The following is an 18,923-nucleotide window of genomic DNA, read 5'->3' as shown; positions in this document are numbered from 1 at the left end:
CGGAAGGCCCCTTCCCTGCGTTGTGTCTTTGCACGTCCCCAACTGTTCACCTCACACCGTGCTTTGGAAGCGGGATTTGTTGTGTGGAGTTCAGGGAACGCTTCTACCTTGTAACTATAGAAATGCGAAGCGACGTTTTAATCCCTCGTTCCCCCATCAGGAAGAAAACAGCCCAATTAGCAACACTTGTATTTCAGAATTATATTTAATTAGGAGTTCTATTCTTCACAGTCCTGGGAGTTGTACTTGAATTCTGCCCTCTCTTTCTGCTACTTTTATAAACAGTCAGTTGGTCCCAGAATTAAGTCACGACATTAATGGTTTGCGGCGTTCGGATTTTGTTTTAAATTCTGCCTTTCTCTAAACGCCGCTGGTCAAAATACCGTGAACTGGAACAGGCTGAGCGAGTAAAGCCCCGGTGCCAGTCGGGAGGGAAACAGCGCTGTGCTTCCAACCCCTCGTGGGAATCCTGCTCGTTCCCGGCAGGATTCCCCCTGGAGATCCCGAGCAGGTAGTTCTCGGGCTCGTGGGGGAAAGCAGGGAACCGTGGTGCGAAGTCATTTCATGTTAAACTGCAGACAGCCCCCTCACGCAGGGAGCTAACGGAGAACAAACAAATGGTGCAAATCAGCGCACTGCTGCGCTCTCGCACACTGAAATGTGGAAGAGGATGGAATAATGGCGCTAATTAAATATTTGTGCTGCTGCCTTAATGGCACAGGCAGAGGGAGTCGACCAAAGCAGCTGTTCGGGGCTTTTTTTCCCCAAACCCCAGCTTTCATAACAGGCCTCTGTTTTCGTTTGTGGTGTGCAGGGCTTTAGCCAGGAAGCACTTATTAACGTTAAAAGGTAATATGTAATAGAGTCTTTTTCCCTGTGAACGTTGCCTTAAGCTTTTGTAATTGAATCTGTTCCCTGTGTCTCCCCATTGCTCCGTTTGAGTCACGGTACTCGGTGCGTCGGTGAGGTGACCGGCTCGGAACCGGTAACACTCGGAGCATCTGGCTTTGCCTTTCCCTCTGGCCTCTCTCCTGTTTCTTCTAAGCTCTGTATTTACACTCGTTCTTCCCGAGCGTGCTCCTGGTGGTTTCCGGAATACCAGCTCTGTGTTACTGAAGTTCTTCTGACTGTTCTTTTCCCTGTTTACTTCCCTCGTTTCTGAACTGCTCTCTGTAGATCTATTGACGCTATCCCCGACAACCAAAAGTATAAGCAGTTGCAGAGGGAGCTTTCTCAAGTGTTGACCCAGCGCCAGATCTACATCCAGCCTGATAACTAAACCAATCCAGGTACCCCTGCCTGTGAGGTGTGACAGCAGCACTAAACCAGGGCTCCCCCAGCCCAGCCCTCTGCATGATAACCCAGGCCAGAACTAACCCCTAACTCCCGCAGGCTGAGAAACGACGTTTGAGCCGTGTTTCACCCAAGGGTTGCTCCTTAATACAGCCAACTAAACACTCGGATTTTTGTTTTAAGTGTTACTCCACTCCTTCCCCCCCCCCCCCCCCCCCCATTTTGAAATCTCACGCTCGGAGGTGTGGCAGGATTTACCACTCTGCACTCTAGCTTGGGAGCGAGAACGGAGCACGTGGTCACGTACCCGAAGGAGCGTTAGCTTGGACTGATTCGATCCACAAGCCCCGGGACTCTGTCCCTCGCGTACCATCAGTTTTTTACAGCTGTGGTACACCGCTTTCGTGAAGAAACTCCCTATCTTAGTGTTCTCCCGGCAGAAAGGAGTGAAATCTTGGAAATCTCAGAGGGGTTTTTTTGGGGGGGAAAAAAACCCTGAACCCCAAACCAAAAAACCAAAACCCGACTGGTACTTCCCGTGACTTCTGAGTAAATGCAAGCTCACCCCCCACGCACATCCCTGTTTGCCTGGTGTATCTTGGATTTCCTTGGAGCTTGAAATCCCGTCCTGCTCAAGCTCTATGGAAACATTCCACTCGCTTGTGCTCCGCGCAGCCTCTGAAGGGATTTGTTCCTGTGCTCTCATTTGCTCTGGAGCTCTCCATGCCGAGGACACACGGCAGTGACTAACCCCAAGCCAGTTTAACCTTCCACTCCAACTCATAATGAATTACAGATGTCGGTTTTAACATGTTAAGCTGACGAAGGGGAAAAAACACTATTTGTTGATAATGGCCAAGAACCACTTCTGTAGCCTGTGAGAAATGCAAATATAAAATGTATGTATTTTTATTAAAGCAGCAGAAGTCTCCAGAGACAAGAGAATGGAAATACTGGTATAAAGATGTTAGGAAAATAACTGACACAAAGAGGAGCCTTGTTTACAGGAGACAGCATCCAGGCAAAATAAGGTAGCTTTGAGTGCTGGAAAGGGTGTGAAATACGGTTTCTGTGGGGAGAAATCCCACCAAACTGGATCCTAACCGCTTCTCTGTGGTGGTGACTCCGGAAAAGTCAAGTGTTATTGTTCTATCCGTGATCAATTTAAGAGGGCTTTGTTCACGGTGGGAATTTCTTACTGTGCCACTGAAAAGGGAGGTTCCTCCGCCACCACCTGACGGGGCAGGGAGCTGAGGTGACCCCTCAATAGGTGGAGATTTTCTGCTGTAATGAAACTTCCAGCAGAAGGGAAGCCTGCAATAATCTGGCTGACAGGATCTCTGTTCTTCGGCTGCTTTGATTCACTAATTACTCTAGGTGAGGCGCAAATTGGAGAAGAGACACTCTGGCCGCTCTTCCCGCTGGAGGGAAGTTTTGACGTGGCTGCTCGACCCTGGGTGAACAATCTGAAAAGTTCAGGAGCTCCCGTCCTGGGAGAGGCGGGATTTGCTCTGCCTTCCCGTCACGGTCATTTGGAGAGCAAGAGCGCTAACACCCTTCGCTGGTGGTACACTGGGGTTTTTCCAATTAACGTAAAAAAATTGGGAATCTCCCTCCAGCAACTGGAGGCTGAGTGGATCTTCTGGGGAAGCGTGGCTTTTGGTGCCATCCTCGCTAGAGTGAATTTTGCTTTGGTGTACTCACTCGAGTGTTCACTTTGCCTTTTGCTTTCCCTATTAAAACAGGCAAGCTGAGTTTTGTTTCCTCTAAGCCTGGGTTGAGGTGCTTCTCCTTCCTTCTGCCTCTTGTGCCAGAAGAACCATTAAATCGCTGTCTCGCAAACGCATCGCCTCTGACTTGCGTTTCCTTCTTCCCCACAGGTCTGTGCAGACTTTCGCAGACAAATCAAAACAAGAAGCTCTTAAAAACGACCTGGTGGAGGCTTTGAAGAGAAAGCAGCAAAGTTAAAATACTCTTCATGCTAACAAGACATGCCATGCACTCGTTAGATTCCTTTCTTAGAAAACTCATCCCCCCCCCTTCCCCTTTTCTGTTACGTCACGTCACAATTTGCATTCAGTACTATCCATGCAACGCCATCTTCTCCCCATGAATAAAGCTGTACAAACTTTTTCAGTCTCTGAGGCCTACTTTGCACCACATTTTACTATTGAGACCTTAGGCTACGTTTCTGTAGAAGTCCATGTATTTTTTTCCCCCTCTCCCCTCTCTTCCACCCTCTCCCATTTATATGCATAAACACGGATCATTGTTTGTCTTTTCTTCCCCACCCCCTCCTGCCTTTTGTTACATTGGTGTAAAAAATGTAAAACAAAAATTTATTAAATACTGTGGTGTGTGAAAGAGGAAGAACTGGAAAAAAAAAAATAAAATCTATTCCACGTATGTTTGGGGGCTGGGCACAGGGGCTGGCCGGTGGGAGGGAGGGAAGAGAGGGTGTTCCTCAGTGTTGTACTATACTGACTAAACCAGATTTGCAAGGAGACGTTGATTAGGAGACCTGCTGAAAGTTCTGCTCTTCTATAGCCTGGTTCCAAGGCGCTTTTCTGTCAATTTTTATGGAATGCAAAAAGGGTTTTTTGTTTTGATTTTGTTTTTTGTAAAGCTTAAATTGAATCTACATCTGATACTTGAGCCTCCATACTTAAAAAAAAAAAAAAGAAAGAAAAAAAACTAAAATAAAAAATAAAAATTAAAAAAAATCCCAGGAAGCAGTGTGTGCAGTTGGTGTCCTCTTTATTTCTCTTTCATGCAGCGCTGTAACCGCTTTCCTTTGTAGCGACTCGGTGCAATTGCGTGGCTGTAGGTGGGTTTGATGTACTTGAAAACCCAGGCACCAGCGCAGCAGGCCGGGAAACCCAACAGCCGCGGCAGCAGCCAGCCACAGAGAGCAATAAATTTATTTATTTTTTTCTTTCTTACATCCAGATTAGCTGAAACCTGTTTTAAAGAGGGTGCGATGCGGTGTGTGACAGAGCGATGTTACTCACCTGCTCGCTGTGCTTCCAAGGTGCTGGCACCGAGGCACTGACATCCCACCGCCGGGACTGGCTCTGCAGGCATCCAGCCGCCACGGACGGGTGCGTGGAGAGAAGGGTTAGTCCGGCAGTGCTGGGGGTGCTCAAAAGAACTAAGGGGGGCCTGCCTGGGGAAAGGGGGGGTGGGCAGAGGGGAGGCGCTGCGGTTCTTGGTGTGCTGAGGTAGATGGTTCCAGCCATCCCAGAGCTCCTCGGCTCAGTCCCCGTGTGATCCGTGGGGCTTGTCCGGACTTTCCCTGCTCTTCAGGCACGTGGTGGTCGCAGGGGCCTCGCACGGCTTCAGCTCCGCTGCCACCTTCCATGCACTTCGGTTCCCGGAACCCTGGGGATGTGGAGAAAGGAAACGCCTGCTGGGCTCTTCCTGTAGGCGGCTGCTGGAATTAGCCTTCGGGTGAACATTAATATTGATTAACATGCTCTAATTTTGCTTTTCTGATGTGACCTGTTTCACACCCAGACACCTGCAGGTGATTACAGTCCCGTGCCGGAGTATTTACCCAGAGCCCCCTGCCTGTAACGCAGCTCCCGTGGGAGCCGGGCTGGGAAAGGCGCACGCTTACCTCGCGGCTGGGCCCCCCACAGGGAACATGCTGGGGTTTTGTCATCGTCCTCTCTTGTTTCTGTCCAAGGAAGGACATTTTTTTGGAGTCGGAGATGAGTTTGTGCCGCCTCCTGAAGCTCAGAAAGGATTAGCTGTTTCTCTCACCCATCTCTAGCTGTCGTGCGCTTAAGTTTTCCGGGGGTTTGTTTTCCTTCTGTGAAGCTGGCTGTGTGCGGGAGCCGAGCGCGGGAGCCCCTCACCGCAGCTGAAGGTGACGTATAGGCTTGGGGTACATGGGGACAGGGCAAGCTGCCGGATCGATGCGGCTCTGCTACAGCTGCGCTTTATTCCTCCTGCGCTTCTCCAAGCAGCGTAACCGACGGTTCACGCACTGCCCTGCAGCTCCGTGCCTCCTCAGCATCAGCCTTGCCTCTGCCAGCCCTCCAGCGCCGGGCTCCCCGGGGCCGGGGCTGCAGTACAGCCGGGGAGGGATGAGAGCCACCACGGGGGCCTCGCTGCGACGTGAATTTCCATCCGCCGCCACCACCGACGCGGCTGCTCATATCGACTCCGTTTGCCAGATGCAGCGGCTCGCCTTGCTCCATCTCACCTAGCTGGAGTAAAAGAAAGAGTCAATCAACTCCATACATAGGCTGTGCTTTGGGTAAACCTGCGGGAACCAAGCTGTATTTGTTTTTACATATATATATATATAGTTTTACCTCTTCATGTTGGACCTTCTCTGTGTAGCTCTAAGCAAAGCCCTTGGTGGCCGGTAGGTAGCCAAAGCGTGTTCCACCCCGCGCCTCAGGCCAGCTCGGTAAATCCCACTCTCGCTCTCGGTAACCAGCCGTGCATTCCCCAGCACCCACGTTCAAACCCCACTCCTTTCGTATCTCTACTGAACAGGTATCGAGGCCTGACGAAGCTGTGCTAACGCCAGCCTGCTCGGGGTCTGTGTTAGCACCGGGCGTGAATTGTTTTGCTGCAATTCCTGGGGAAAGACAGCAGAGGAAATCCTGCTGGCTTGGGGACAGGGAAGAGGCGAGCAGCCCCCTCGCCCGCGAGCCTGCAGGGGAAGAATCGTGAATTAATGCAGTGAAAAACCCACCTGCTGCTTTCAAGGGGGCTCAAAGAGCCTGAAAAATATTTTTTCTTTCCAAAAATAAATGGGTCAGCTCCAAAGACTGGCACAGCTTGTTTTAATTAATCCATTTGATGGGCATCCGACTCCCATTTCACATGAGATCTAGGCTGAGCCATGTCAGCATGGAGCTGTGGCTTGGCTTCCCCGGCACAGGGACAAAGTAGGGAGGAGGGCGACTTCCTCACAAGGACAAACGTCACAGGGCTGGCAGAGGAATCATAAATTAGTGATGATAAAGCTAAAGCCAAAAGGGGCACGGAGCAGGGTGCTGCACGAGTGGGCAGTGGGGAAGTGCTGGGCATCAGAGAAGTGGCTGCAGAGGGAGATAAGAGGAGCGAAAAGAAGTGCCAACAGTGACTGCAGGCAAAGGACAATTCTTGTTTTTAAAAGGACAAGTTGTGTGGTTTTCCTGACGGGCCTGCAAGCTTTGGGTGATTTTCCTCTGGCTCGCCCAGGGAGATGGAGCTGCAGCTCCCCTGCAGAAACAGCTCAGCAGGGGAGGGAGCCCGCGGTCCCTGGCTGAGGCAACATCTCACGGCGACACCACCGCTCTCCCCTGCCCGCCTGAAAGCATCTCTCTTCCTGGGAACGCGGCTTCTCCCAAACCGCTGCGGCTTCCAGTCCTTCCCTGGCCAAGGAGCCACTGCTGGCACACGGGGCCCCGCAACAGGGATAAATTCATCAGATTGTGGATATATTCATCAACGAGAGAGGTAAGGGCTGAAAACCAGACCAAGCAGAGGCAGCATCTTCTGCCTGGGTAACCACCTCCACAGCTAAACAGAAAGCAATGGAGCAACTTCCCCAAGAAACCCATGCAATTAAAACAAGGGTGAGGCAGAAAAATGAGAAGTCAGAGAAAGAGGGACTATGAAACACATTAAGAAAGAGGCTTGAGCTGCCAGATGAACCACCAAAATAAAACCAGAGGCGGCACATGGGGCAAGGACTTGTTTTATAGACATGTGAACCATGCTAATTAGAACAGGTACGGCGTGGACTGAAACACTGGTTACGTTGCTCCTTTCCTTTCCTCCTTCTGAAGTGGTTCCAGCCACTGCCGTACCTTCCAGAAGGAGCTCAGTGGTGGAGACGAAAGGCCACAGAGGTACATGGTGCTTGTGTTTGTGCCAGGTCAGTCATCTCCGTCACCTCCCCGCAGCCCCTTAGGCTCTGCTCGGGCCTGCCAGTACCGGGGGAGCCCCAGATCACCCTTGAGACAGCAGGTAGGCAGAAGGGAGCGGGTGCAGCAGTGGGGCGTAAGAGCAGCAAAGAGCGACCTTTTGAGGTATCACATAATTCCCTGTTTATCCCAATAGCATCATTGGTATCAAAGAGGCACAAGGTCTCTCAGCAGCAGCCCCGGCCACCTGGCTGGGCTCGGTGTCTCAGCAGCACGAATGTCACCCTCTGGCTCAAGTCCTCTTCTCCCAGGAGCCAGCAGGATGAGGGGCCGCGTGGCGCGGTGGTTAAGGCCAGTTTTATCGCCTGCAGCATCCTGTTCTCGCTGCGTGACAGCTCCCTTCGTCAGCTCTCCAGGTTGTCACCCTGCTCGCCGAGAAGAGCGTCCCTCTCTTCGCGGGTACCAGGTCTTCCTCTCCGGTAAGCAAGGAACTGGAAGGAGATCTGAGAAGAGGTTAAGGTTCTTCACACAAGCAAGGTGGGGGGAATCTACACGATACGCTGGGTCTCACCACCTGAAAACAGGCTGTTTGTGCCAGGAGAGGTGGGAACAGGACAGTGAGGTTAATGCAAACAAAGGTTCGAAGCATTCAGCTGTTGCAACACCATAAATTACTCACCGGCCCATGGGTGAGCAAGCACAGTGCGCTCAAAAGCAACCACTGAGTAACATCAACCCACCCGCTTCTGCCTGCCCCCAGCTGGGACCACTCCCTGCAAAGCCCTGCCGGCAGGATGCGATCCCAATGGGAAGTGTTGGCGGGGAAAGGATACAACCACGTCGAGGGAAAGGACGCCCAGGCTGCCCACCAGCCAGGGCAGGTGGTGCAGGACGTAGTCGCCTTCGCCTTGCCCTGGCTCGGGGTTCTTCAGGAGGACGCTGAGGCCATAGAGCGAGTTCCCCAGCATCACCAGAGCAAAGAGGGAGTAGGAGACCCCGGTGGTGGATTTCCTTTTGTACTGGAAAAAGAAGGGACAGAGAGAAGAGCTTGGGTGCAGCTCTCCAAAATCTCACTATAAAGTAGTAGTATTAATCACCCTCTCCCAAAAATAGAGAAGAAAAAAGGTAGTGACTCAATGCCAAGAGCCTTTTACTTCCCCTTTTTCTTGTAAACAAAGATAAAATGAAAGCCCCATCCTCACAATATTGGTATGTTAAAGGGAGGGGAGAAAAATTAATCAGACTTTGGAGCAGAAGTACAGAAAAACAGTCCCTTATGAAATGATCAGAGACGGGGACCTGGGACTTCCAAGTGAAGAGGAGAAAGATGATCCCACCACCCCTCTTCAATTTGAAATCTCGGGACCCCAGGGGTCCCCAGGACTGGGCTGCCAGCCTGCCACACTCACGGTGCAGCACTTACGTTAGTGCGGATCTGGGGGACGCGGGAGCACAGGTACAGCACGGAGGAGATGGAGCCGATGGTGAAGCCAATGATCTCGCTCCTGGTGAAAGGCTGCAAGGCAATGCGGGGCCGCAAGCAGCCCCGTGTTTTCAGACGTGCTTACCACCCACGCCAGGGCTCTGTGCGAGGCGACGATGGGGCCAAACCCCAGCCTTTGATCTCCACATTCACCCCTCGCCCCGCTGATCATTAAGTGGGACCATGCTGGTCCACGAAGACATGCCCACCCCACCGAACGCTTCACCTTCTCTCCCCACATCACCACATTTAGGAACTGGCTCACCTTCGACCCAAGCTCATCCATGTGAGCGGACAACAGAGACCTCCCTTTAAACGTTGCTGGGTCCTGCACCACAGCAGCACCTCTGCCCAGGAAGGGGACGGTCGACACTGTCCCCAGGGAAAGGAAGATGAAGGCTGCGTTGATCGGGCCGGCGACTGCAGGGAATCAAGCGGAGGCTGGTTAGGGAGGGCTCCTCCATCAGCTCCCAGTGCAGCCCAGCAGCCTTGGTGGGTGTCAGGATCCCCTACTGGGTCAAGAGACCTCTGCGGTGGCACAGCCAGCACCAAGTAACTCAGGCAATAGCTTCCGCTGGTGTTTTATCTCGTGGCAATACAGGCAATTTGTAAGATATCATGGAGGAAACTGCTCCTATCTCAGCAGACTGAAAGCACTCGTGTTTCTTTGGGTTTAGGGCTCTTAAAAATCACCCCCTCCATCTAGTAGCTTTTCACTGTCTTAACTCACAACAGTGCATGTTCAAACCCCTGCCAGACCAAGCCCTGCTTCAACAGCAAGACTTGTAATATGTTTCATAAACAAGCTCTCCAGCATTAACAAAACTATAGAGTCAATGGGGCAAATATCAATTGGGTTTAATAAGTTCAAATGGTTTTAATAAGTTAAATAGTTATCAAGGTCCCAAGGCATGCCCGTTCGTAGTTCACAGAATGCTGCACTGCTAAAAAGGGGATAAAAAGGGGATTTTCTTTTGCTGTTCAAGCCTTTCTTGAACTGTTCAGGTTCCTTTTTTACTCCATTTTAACAGGAAGGAACTTCTCCATCATGTCAAGGCTGCCAGTAATTGCAAAAGGAACGCTGACCCCGAAGCAGTCAGATGCTTCGCCCCTTCCATTAAAGCGCTGGCCTGAGTCAAGAGTTCTGCCTGTGGTTTCCAGCTCCAGGATGGAGTCACCATGTAACTGCAGGTAAGTAATCTCTTTCTCTACTTAATGCAACTCACAGGGGTTTATTTTTAACCTGGAGACGGCATATGGGGGTTTGCAGGGGTTTGCAGAAGCCACAGGCATGGCCGGTAGCTATTTGTAGCTTTGGCTTTCATGGGTGCTCAGGTTATTCAGGGAAAAAACCCAACAAAGAATAAGAAACATCTAATAGCTGCATCAATGCATCTGCAAAGCATCTCTGCCTCGATGCATCTCCCCCAGGGATTCCCTCCCCTCCTGGCTCTGCAGCTGAGGCCAAGCCAGCCCAGGAGACATGCTAAGGGGAGCCCATGCCCCCACCACCCTTGTAAATCCAACTCACATCCTCCGCCCTGGTTCTTCACTTTGTAGTAGCAGTAGAGAGACAGCATCACCAAGTCTGCGAGCACATAGTAAACAGCTGTGTAAACCTGCAGGGAGAAGGATGGGTTGGTCCTACCCGCAGAAAGGCTTCCAGCTGATGGCTGGGATGAGCCAGCATCCCCAGGGGGAGAAGGAAGCACACCTGGGGCAAAAGGGAGCACCCCCAGGCTGTTTGGGTCTCTGTTTCCCGGTGCTGGATTTAAGCAATGTCCATCCCATCCCTCCTCCCTGGCATTCGGGGTGTTTGAGAGCGGACTCTGCCCTGATTTGGTTGGTACCTGCAGGGGCAACTGATCAGCCAGGAAGGAACCGATGAGGTTTAGGAGGTCTCCGCCCAGCCATCCCAGCAGGAAATATATGGAGAGAGCCTGGTCCATGATGCCCGTTTTGCAGGCTTGGTAAAACTGTCTGCAGAGAGAGAGTTGGGCAGAGACACAAACCATAACCCCCAGCTGGTTCAGCGCTACTTGGGAACCATCCCCAGGATCCCCTGTTGCTCCTACCTGGATCATTTTGCCCAAAGCACTCAGAGAGGGGAGGAAAAGCAGAGATTTCCTCTAGCAAAGCCACGTGCCCCTGTGAAAACTGGCCCCTGTGAGAAGTTATGTGACCCATTGAGTGCTCACTGCAACTCACTGGGCTCAAGCCCTCGTGATCCATCGCTCATGTAGGGGCAGAAAGCAGCAAGAAGCAAGCAGCAGTTGCAGAAACCACCTCTCCGGTTACAAAATAATCTCACATCCCCCTCTGCCACCGTTGTCCCAGCACTTCCAAGAAGCTCGGGGCTCCTGGAAACATTTCTTCCGCATGTATGACCTGCAACAACTGCATTGCGGTTGGCTTACGTGGGTTATTACAGCTGCCGAGCATAATAATAACAATATAATAACAAGCAAGGTTTTGAAGCTGCACCACCTGCTCTCCCTCCTCCTGTTAAACCCAAGTTTTCCAAGCCCAGATTGCTTTTAATCTTCTAATTTTAAACCAGGTAGATTTAATAACTCTGGGAGCTTGTGCTTGAAATTTGATTTTGATTTTGAGAGAAGAGTGTTCTACCAAGGGAAGGGCTCGGCCGGGTTTTAGGAACAATACTTACGGAAAAGATGCAGCTGCAAAGCAGAAGATGGAAACCAGACCCAGGACGACGCTGGCGATGTCCCGGCCATCCTGGGCACATTCGTTGAACACGTCCATCACCCAGCGGGAACCGTTGGGGCAGTCAGAAAGATTCCCGGGTCGGAGACCCCTCCAGTGCCGCGCATCCATGGCCTTCGGCACTCGTTTATCAGCGCCTGGCAGTGAAACTGCTGGGATAACGCTGGGGAAAATGCAATAACACAGGAAAAAAATTAAATAATGCTGGGGAAAAAAAATGTACCTGTATTAGGAAGAGGCTCCCGGTTCCTCCAGCTGTGGCTGGAAGCTGGCTCGCCCTCACTCCTGCCCCATGCACCTTTGCTGGCGTTCATTTGGCATCCAGCGGAATGGACTGACCGGGAAGGCCGACAGCTTGCCAGAATATGGCCTCAAAAAAAAAAAAAGAAAGAAACTCAACCGGTGCGTCTTTGCTCTTACCTTGCTCGCCGGCGGCTGTTTGGCGATCGGCTTTATTTTTCTTTGGAAACGCACTACTTTTTCGTGAACTTAAGAGGGGTTTTTTTTTTCTTGCAAATCCACCGCTTCTTCGGAAACTTGCTGAGTTTCCTTTGCAAAACCTGCTGCTTTTTCAGCAACTTGCCGCTTTTCTTCCAGATGGGGAAGCTGCTGAGATTTTTCCCCAAATCTACTGAACTGGAGGGAAATTACTCGGATTTTTCCGACCCCGCTGCTTTTTTAGACTCTCGCTGTTTTTTTCACAAACCTGATTTTTGGGAAAGTGGCAGATTTTTTTCTCAAACCCACCCGTCCGGGGCAGGCGGCGGCAGCGGCGGCGGCTGAGGGACGGGGCTGAGGGACGGGGCTGAGGGACGGCGGCGCCGCCTCACGGCGCATGCGCGGGCGCCTCGTGCCCGGCGGGCGGGGCGGGCTCTGTCACGCGGCCCGCGCATGCGCGGTGGTGGCGGCGCGATGGCGGCGGGCGGCGCGCGGCCCGGCGTGGTGCTGGGCGCCATGGAGGTGGGCCGGCGTGCCGGGCCCGAGGCCAGCGCCGCGCTGCTCCGCGCCTTCCTGCGCCGCGGCTACCGCCTCCTCGATACCGCGTACATGTACGCGGGTGGCGAGTCCGAGCGTATCCTGGGCGTGCTGCTGGCTGGCGGCACGGAGCCCGGTATGGCCGGCGCCGGTCGCAGTGGGGCTGGAGGGGGGTGGGCTCTGAGGAGTGTCTTCCCTGCCAGCTATCGGCGTCCCTGAGGAGAAGGGACTTCCCCGGGGCCCGGTCCCTGAGGAGAAAGGTCTTGTCTGCCGGCTAGGCAGCGTCCCTGAGGAGAGGGGACTTTCCCGGGGCCCGGTCCCTGAGGAGAAGGGGCTTCCCCGGGGCCTGTTCCCTGAGAAGGGTCTCGCCTGCCAGGCTGACGCTGTCCCTGAGGAGAAGGAACTTCCCCCAGGCCCATTGCCTGAAGAGAATGGCCTTCCCTACCAGACTGGCTCCATCCCTGAGGAAAATGGCCTTCCCTACCAGGCAGACTCCATCTCTGAGGAGAAGGGACATCCCCAGGCCCATTCCCTGAAGAGAAGGGTTTTCCCTGTCAGGCTGACTCCATCCCTGAGAAGGGACTCCCTTGCTAGTGCTGAGCCCTGGGCCTTAAGGAGAAGGGCCTCTAGCGCAGACTTGCATTCCCTAAGGAGAAGAGCCTCCCCTGCTAGGCTGACACAGTTCCTGAGAAGAGCCTTCCCTGAAACACCTCACACAACACTGCATTATGCCCCTTATCCCCATTCCCTTCCCGAAGGTGGAAATGCTCATTCATTCTTTCTCTCTGCCAGTGGAAGTCGCCACCAAGGCCAACCCCTGGGATGGGAAGACGTTGAAGCCTGAGAGTGTGCGATCGCAGCTGGACACATCCCTGGAGAGGCTGAAGAGGACAAGTGTGGAGCTCTTCTACCTCCATGCTCCTGACCATGGGACCCCAGTCGAGGAGACACTGCGTGCCTGCAATGAGCTGCACAAAGAAGTAAAGTGGAAAGTCCAGGCCTGGACCACCTCTTGATTCCCTCCCTCCCTCCCTCCCACTACCTTTTTTAAACCAGGGCTGCTTGTGCCCTTCCACAGCACCAGGTTTGTGCAACACTAGGAAGCACGGACACAGGCAACCAGGGCAAAGCCAAGCAGCTGACGCTCCATTGCGCATTCGCGTGGTGCACTTTGTTCTCAACAGCTCATGGAAACATTAGAACATCTGAACTTTGCTTTCAGCTGCATTGACTACGTTAAGATTAGTGCTGGGAATAGGTGAAGAATTCCTGAGCTGTGTTAACCTGAGAGTGCTATTTAAATTAGAAGATGTGAATTCAAAATGAACAGAAAATGGGAAATATTTTTATCAGGTCCTGTAATTCGTAGTCTGTCTAGAAAAGGTGGACAGGGGTGAGCAGAGACTCTGGACTAAAATTTGGTGACTGTCCTCGCTGCATGCACCTTGCACTGTCTAGGTACAAATGCACTTTTAAAATCTAGAACTGAATATCCTTTTATTCCTCTGCAGGGAAAGTTTAAAGAACTGGGTCTATCAAACTATGCGGCATGGGAGGTCGCAGAAATCTGCACTATCTGCAAATACAACAACTGGGTGATGCCGACCGTGTACCAGGTGAGGGGTGGGGGTTTGCTGCGGTCCAGCAAATCTTTTGTGGAGGCTGAGACGAATCAAACACAAAGAATCTGAGGGTTTGGATCAGGACAGCCTACAGATGTTCTCTGTGTTTTCGCTGCAATGGTCAGTCACCACGGGAAAGGGTTTGGGACCCCTAAATCTCAGACCAGCTCCCAGTGTGCGAGCTATAAACACAGGAAAGGAAGCTGCCGCAGTTAGTTTGGGAAGTCCTTTCAGGACACGCATGACTGAGTGAGGTTGTGTCTCAGGGTGGGGAAAAAGCTGACTACGCATTTGTTGCTCGAGTCAGTGACTCCCTTGATGTGGAACTTTTAAGTTTTTGCATTATTTGCAATCCTTTAGAAAGTCTGTTCCTAAGCAAATAATAACCTTGTGTGACCTGAAGCTGCTTTTCCAAATAAAACTATTGTCAGGGAAGGGTGAGGAAAAGGCTGTTCTAGGGCTCATGCTTACTGTCACGAGCTAGTGTTTGAAGTTCTCATCTCCCTTATTGTTGTGCAGGGTATGTACAATGCGACCACTCGCCAGGTGGAAGCCGAGCTGTTCCCTTGCCTGAGATACTATGGGCTGCGGTTCTATGCCTACAATCCACTTGCAGGTATGAAAAGGAAAGGGGTGAGATTTTGAGATGCAAACATACAAAATGGGGGCTTTAAAAGAGCCAGCCCACCCCTAAACATGCTGCTGACCCTTTGCAGGAGGGCTGTTGACTGGCAAGTACAAGTATGAAGACAAAGACACACGCCAGCCCACTGGAAGATTTTTTGGGAATGACTGGGCTCAAGCCTACAGGGACAGGTGTGTTTTGAGCTGACAGATGAGCAGGGAGATGCAGCAGAATGGCTACATAAAAAACCCAACGCTAACGATCAGCTGAGAAGAAGCAGAATGGACCAAAGCTTGTGCAGGGATTACATCTGCACATGTGGTTGGGGCTGTGACTCGTGACTGAGCTTTCAGAGTGGTTTTTAGGCTCAGCCTCCTCCCGGCTTGCAGTGGGGGATTGCAGAAGTCCTTGGAGGCTGCAAAGAGTTGTATGAGGCTTCCTGGAAGCCTTTCTTACTTGATTGGAATATAGATGTACTATTCACTAGAGCTCCCAAGGGCAATACAAGTGATTTCTTTTCTTGCAGGTACTGGAAAAAGCACAATTTTGAAGGCATTGCCCTCGTAGAGAGAGCACTGAAAGATGCTTACGGCTCCAACGCACCGAGCCTGACCTCTGCTGCTTTGCGTTGGCTGTACAATCACTCCCAACTGCAGGTAAGAGCTCAATGCGGGTGTGGCTGGCACAGCACCACCAGAACTGGGCAGCTGTTGCAGCACACAAACACGGAAACTTCTGTGTACAAACAGTTCTTTTTTAATCTGCATATCCCATGGGCTCGGGGCATTCCAAAGTGAGTATTGCTGTACAGACTCTTGCCTGCCAGGCAGTAGGAGGGAGTCAGCTCCATTTCCCTGTGGGCTCCTGTGTTCGTAGGACTGGGAGATGGGGAAGATTTTAAGTGCCAGTTACTGGGTTCTTGGCTTCCCACCAAGATGACTTCGCTTTTCATCAGACTAGGAAATTAACGGTTATATTCCCCCTCTCCCCAAAATGTTCCCGTAGCCCCGTGTAAGGTAGGAGTTGGTACTTGTGAGGAGGTCGCACGACTTGGAGATGTTCTGGCCTTATGAATGGAACTCTGTGGTGTCAGTTGTCTAAACGTTCAGGAGTTACTGGATGTTCTATACTGGAAAGAAACATTTAAAGTTTGGCCTGCAGTGGCTTGGAAGGTCAGCTAGGTTTCTTTTGGGATCAGCAATGTCTCTTACCGCTTTCCAGGGTTCTCTTGGAGACGCAGTGATCATTGGGATGTCCAACCTGGAGCAGCTGGAGCAGAACCTTGACTATAGTGAAGAGGGTCCCCTGCTCCCGCCTGTTGTGGAGGCGTTTGATAAAGCCTGGAATCTGACTGCGCATGACTGCCCCAACTACTTCCGCTAGAGACAGGGTGGGGACAAGAAAACAGGTGTCGTGGGGGCAGATAATGAAGCCACAAATCTCTCTAAGCATGGGAGAGGTACTTACCCAGCTTGCCCCTTTGATCGATGTGCAAATGGTTTCAGATTTTTCCTATATTAATGAAGCCTTGTAGGATCCACTACCACTGTCAGAACTTGTCACGCTGGGCCATGCCTTAATCCTTTTCCCCTTGTGGACTTCCAGCTCTATGCAGTGCATACTGACTCAAAAATTCAACTGATCAGGGAAAATGAATACGTAACTGGATGAAGACCCCAGTTCTGCTTTAACACAGTATCTTAATTGTGTACAAGAATAAAACCTTTCTCTAATGCAGACCCTCTCTCTTAATTGTACCTATAACCTGTCTGGCATCTCCTTATCTGCAGTGGTTTCCTCAGATCCTGCGGTATTCAAACAGTAACATGCAGCAGAGAGCCATCTGAGGTTTTATAGATAAATTTATATTAAAAAGAGCATAATTAGGTTTTGGGCCAATCGTCCTTTTCCTCCACGTGCAAACAGGGAAGGGAAACACCCTCCTCTTTCAGTCTCTAAAACAGAGCAGAACTGTCTGGTGTCCAAATGCAAGGACTGCTGCTAGTCCTCATTGCTGTCGTCATTGTCGTCCTCCTCTTCTTCCTCCTCCGTTGTGTCCCCCACAAGCTTCTGGAAGTCTCCAGTCTCAGAATTCCACAGAAATTTGATGGTGACTTTAAACTCTGCCATCTCGTAGCCGAAGAGTTTCTAGGAAAGGACACAAATCTCTCATTCCTGCTTTATTATCTCTGTGGCCAGCCTAGCAAAACCACAGTAAACATTGCTTCCAGACAGGAATTGCAGCAAAGCAGGAGCCAAAATAATTGCTGCAGTGTTAGTGCTCACATTATGAATGCGTGAGGATGCTGCACCCCACTAACCAGTATCTAAAATCACTGCTCACCACCATCTGAGAACTCACCCCCTCCTGTGGAATTAAACTAAACGGGTAAATATTTTGTATCGGGGGAAACAGAGGCTGGCGCAGATGCTGCGTTACATCACTCACCAGGACGCGGGCTTGTTCAGGGGTCAGAACATCGCCTTCTTTGCAGACTTCATAATCTGAAAGCAGCGTCACCACTCCTGCAAGAACAAGAGCTCTTGAAATAGGCTTACAAAGCCTGGATGAGCCCACTGAAACGTGGGGTGCAGAGCTCAGGCTCTCTCCAGCACCACCCTTCAGAGCTGATGCCTTTCCGTGCAAATATTAGTACCCCCCCGAGAAGCTGGGTGAGATCAACTCTAAAAAGCCCCCCACATCTGGCTTTGGAATGGGATGACAACGTGCTAGGTCAGGCCCAGCTGTCTCCACTGAGAAAGGGTGGGATCTTGTAGAAAGCTGGTTGTTTCACTCATCCTTTGATATCAGTGTGGGCAAAATGGTGCAAGAAGAAGCTAGTGAGTTCTAGACCAGCCAAACAAGGAGAAAGTTGTCCACTGGATTTTCTCAAAAACTAAACTCTACCCTGTTATTTAACACTCTCCTTACCTGCACAGACAAAAACCAAAGCTTACCTTCTCGGTCACTTCACATACCTTTCTTTAACGCCGTTGGCAATCCCAGCTGCCGTAGCTGAGGCTCCATGGAGTGGGGAAACTGCTCCAAGGGTCCCGTGTCCAGGCTCACAGTATATGTCGCCTTGTTCCCTGCGCGAGCAAAGTCCACCTCTTTGAATTTGGAGAACCACCTGAGACCAAGACAGGCAATGAGAGCTTTAGCTGTGGAAAGAGCATCCCCTGGCTATGACAGGGATTACGGCACAGCCTGCCATAACTTCTTCCCCACTGTTGCAGGGACGGCTCAGAAAAGCTTCATGAAATCATCCCTGCTTTGAGGCAAACATCAGCAAATGAAGTAGTCAAGTGGAAATAAAAAAAGGCTGCTCAGCATTTCAAAACCACAGCTGTGGCAGACGCATACTTACTCGTCCACCTCGTCTTTGGTGCGGTTAGTGAAGAGGAGACCGACTTCACCTCTCAGGTGCTTGCTGACCTGAAAGAACAAAGCCATCCATGGGATGGGGCAGCACCCAGGGACTTACCTTCTAGGGTTCAGTCCTGTACAGCTACGAAAGCCCTGCCGACCACACTTTTGTGTCGTGATACAGATGGATGCAGCTGAAACACCTGCAGACAGGTGACCCGTGGAAGCACCGTTGTCCCTTGAATTTTATTCCGTGACACAGCCACCATGAGCACGGTGATGCTTTAGGGCACCCAGAACCCCCGCCAGCCCCTACCTTGTGCAGATTCTCCTTGTACTCGCTGCTTGGCTCACGTCCCAGCGCCACCATCATCACTTTGTTCTTCCCGAAAAAGATCCTGGGGCGGCAGGAGGAGAAGGAGAAGAGGAGGCGATGGCGGCTGTCAGCTCGCAGGCCGCGCTCCCCCCGGGCCGCCACCCCCCGCCGTCCCGGCTCACCTGCTGTGCTTCCAGGCGTTCCGTACGTCCTTCAGCTTGTTGTTCCTCATGTTGGCAACGGAGAAAACGAAGATGTACTTGTAGGTGTCTACGCATCTCCGCAGCTGCAAGACAGCGGTTAGGCGGGAGGGGGGGGCACCGGGCCGCGCCGGTGCCGAGCCGGGCCGCACTCACCTCGGTGATGAGCGCCTGCTTGGCCTCCAGTCCCTTCCTGGGCGTCCGCGTCAGCGAGACTGCGGAGAAGGAAGCGAGGACGGCGCGTTAGAGCGGGGCTAGGGGGCCGGTAGGGGGGCCGGGGGCGGCGGCGCTCACCTTTGCGGTCCCGCTTGGACTTGGGCATGGCGCCGCCGTGCTCTCAGGCCCCCGGCGCCGCGCGGGCTGCTGGGAGCGCCGGGCTGCCCCGCGCTGCCTGTCCTCGCCCGCCGTCGCCCGCGGGCACCTCCGCGCAGGCGCTGGCACGGGC

The 18,923-nt window shown here is 52.1% G+C and overlaps 4 protein-coding genes across 8 annotated transcripts in view; 2 read left to right on the top strand and 2 right to left on the bottom strand.

Annotated features, from left to right (window-relative positions):
• Nucleotides 1-3,434, top strand: part of CAPZB (capping actin protein of muscle Z-line subunit beta) — a 61,062-nt gene extending 57,628 nt beyond the window's left edge. For 2 of the 3 annotated variants that reach the window (XM_037379222.1, XM_037379224.1), the window contains exons 9-10: nt 1,177-1,289; nt 3,174-3,434. In XM_037379222.1, the coding sequence (XP_037235119.1) occupies nt 1,177-1,279 (103 nt within the window). In that variant the 3' untranslated portion in view covers nt 1,280-1,289; nt 3,174-3,434. The remainder of the gene's footprint in view (nt 1-1,176; nt 1,290-3,173) is intronic. The other variant, XM_037379223.1, reaches the window with a different exon arrangement.
• A 793-nt stretch (nt 3,435-4,227) lies between these two features.
• On the bottom strand, nt 4,228-12,200 carry SLC66A1 (solute carrier family 66 member 1). Of its 3 annotated transcripts, XR_005102996.1 has the most exons (10): nt 11,794-12,200; nt 11,315-11,536; nt 10,497-10,626; nt 10,178-10,265; nt 8,912-9,066; nt 8,587-8,679; nt 7,997-8,182; nt 7,107-7,666; nt 4,913-5,507; nt 4,228-4,674 (listed from the first exon to the last, which is right to left on the bottom strand). XR_005102996.1 is itself a non-coding variant. In XM_037379225.1 (8 exons), the coding sequence occupies exons 2-8, from the start codon at nt 11,482-11,484 to the stop codon at nt 7,568-7,570; spliced, it is 921 nt and encodes a 306-aa protein (XP_037235122.1). In that variant the 5' UTR covers nt 11,485-11,536; nt 11,794-12,200; the 3' UTR covers nt 6,979-7,567. The 3 variants fall into 3 exon arrangements, 2 of the variants coding, with proteins under 2 accessions (XP_037235122.1, XP_037235123.1); XM_037379225.1 differs by lacking the exons at nt 4,228-4,674; nt 4,913-5,507 and having other exon boundaries at nt 6,979-7,666; XM_037379226.1 differs by lacking the exons at nt 4,228-4,674; nt 4,913-5,507; nt 11,794-12,200 and having other exon boundaries at nt 6,979-7,666; nt 10,497-10,622; nt 11,315-11,503.
• A 58-nt stretch (nt 12,201-12,258) lies between these two features.
• AKR7A2 (aldo-keto reductase family 7 member A2) lies at nt 12,259-16,332 on the top strand. The gene is made up of 7 exons (XM_037381014.1): nt 12,259-12,484; nt 13,141-13,328; nt 13,860-13,964; nt 14,490-14,586; nt 14,687-14,786; nt 15,122-15,251; nt 15,817-16,332. The coding sequence occupies exons 1-7, from the start codon at nt 12,265-12,267 to the stop codon at nt 15,976-15,978; spliced, it is 1,002 nt and encodes a 333-aa protein (XP_037236911.1). The 5' UTR covers nt 12,259-12,264; the 3' UTR covers nt 15,979-16,332.
• Nucleotides 16,333-16,439: 107 nt separating this feature from the next.
• Nucleotides 16,440-18,859, bottom strand: MRTO4 (MRT4 homolog, ribosome maturation factor). Its single transcript, XM_037381015.1, has 8 exons — nt 18,773-18,859; nt 18,635-18,693; nt 18,461-18,564; nt 18,279-18,360; nt 17,964-18,031; nt 17,575-17,726; nt 17,045-17,121; nt 16,440-16,743 (listed from the first exon to the last, which is right to left on the bottom strand). The coding sequence occupies exons 1-8, from the start codon at nt 18,798-18,800 to the stop codon at nt 16,597-16,599; spliced, it is 717 nt and encodes a 238-aa protein (XP_037236912.1). The 5' UTR covers nt 18,801-18,859; the 3' UTR covers nt 16,440-16,596.
• Nucleotides 18,860-18,923: the final 64 nt, after the last annotated feature.

This window comes from Falco rusticolus, chromosome 3 (assembly GCF_015220075.1).
Source record: "Falco rusticolus isolate bFalRus1 chromosome 3, bFalRus1.pri, whole genome shotgun sequence".
In the NCBI taxonomy this organism is placed as follows: Eukaryota; Metazoa; Chordata; class Aves; order Falconiformes; family Falconidae; genus Falco; species Falco rusticolus.
The sequence above is the reverse complement of the archived record's forward strand: the minus strand, read 5'-3'. Positions and strand labels throughout refer to the sequence as shown.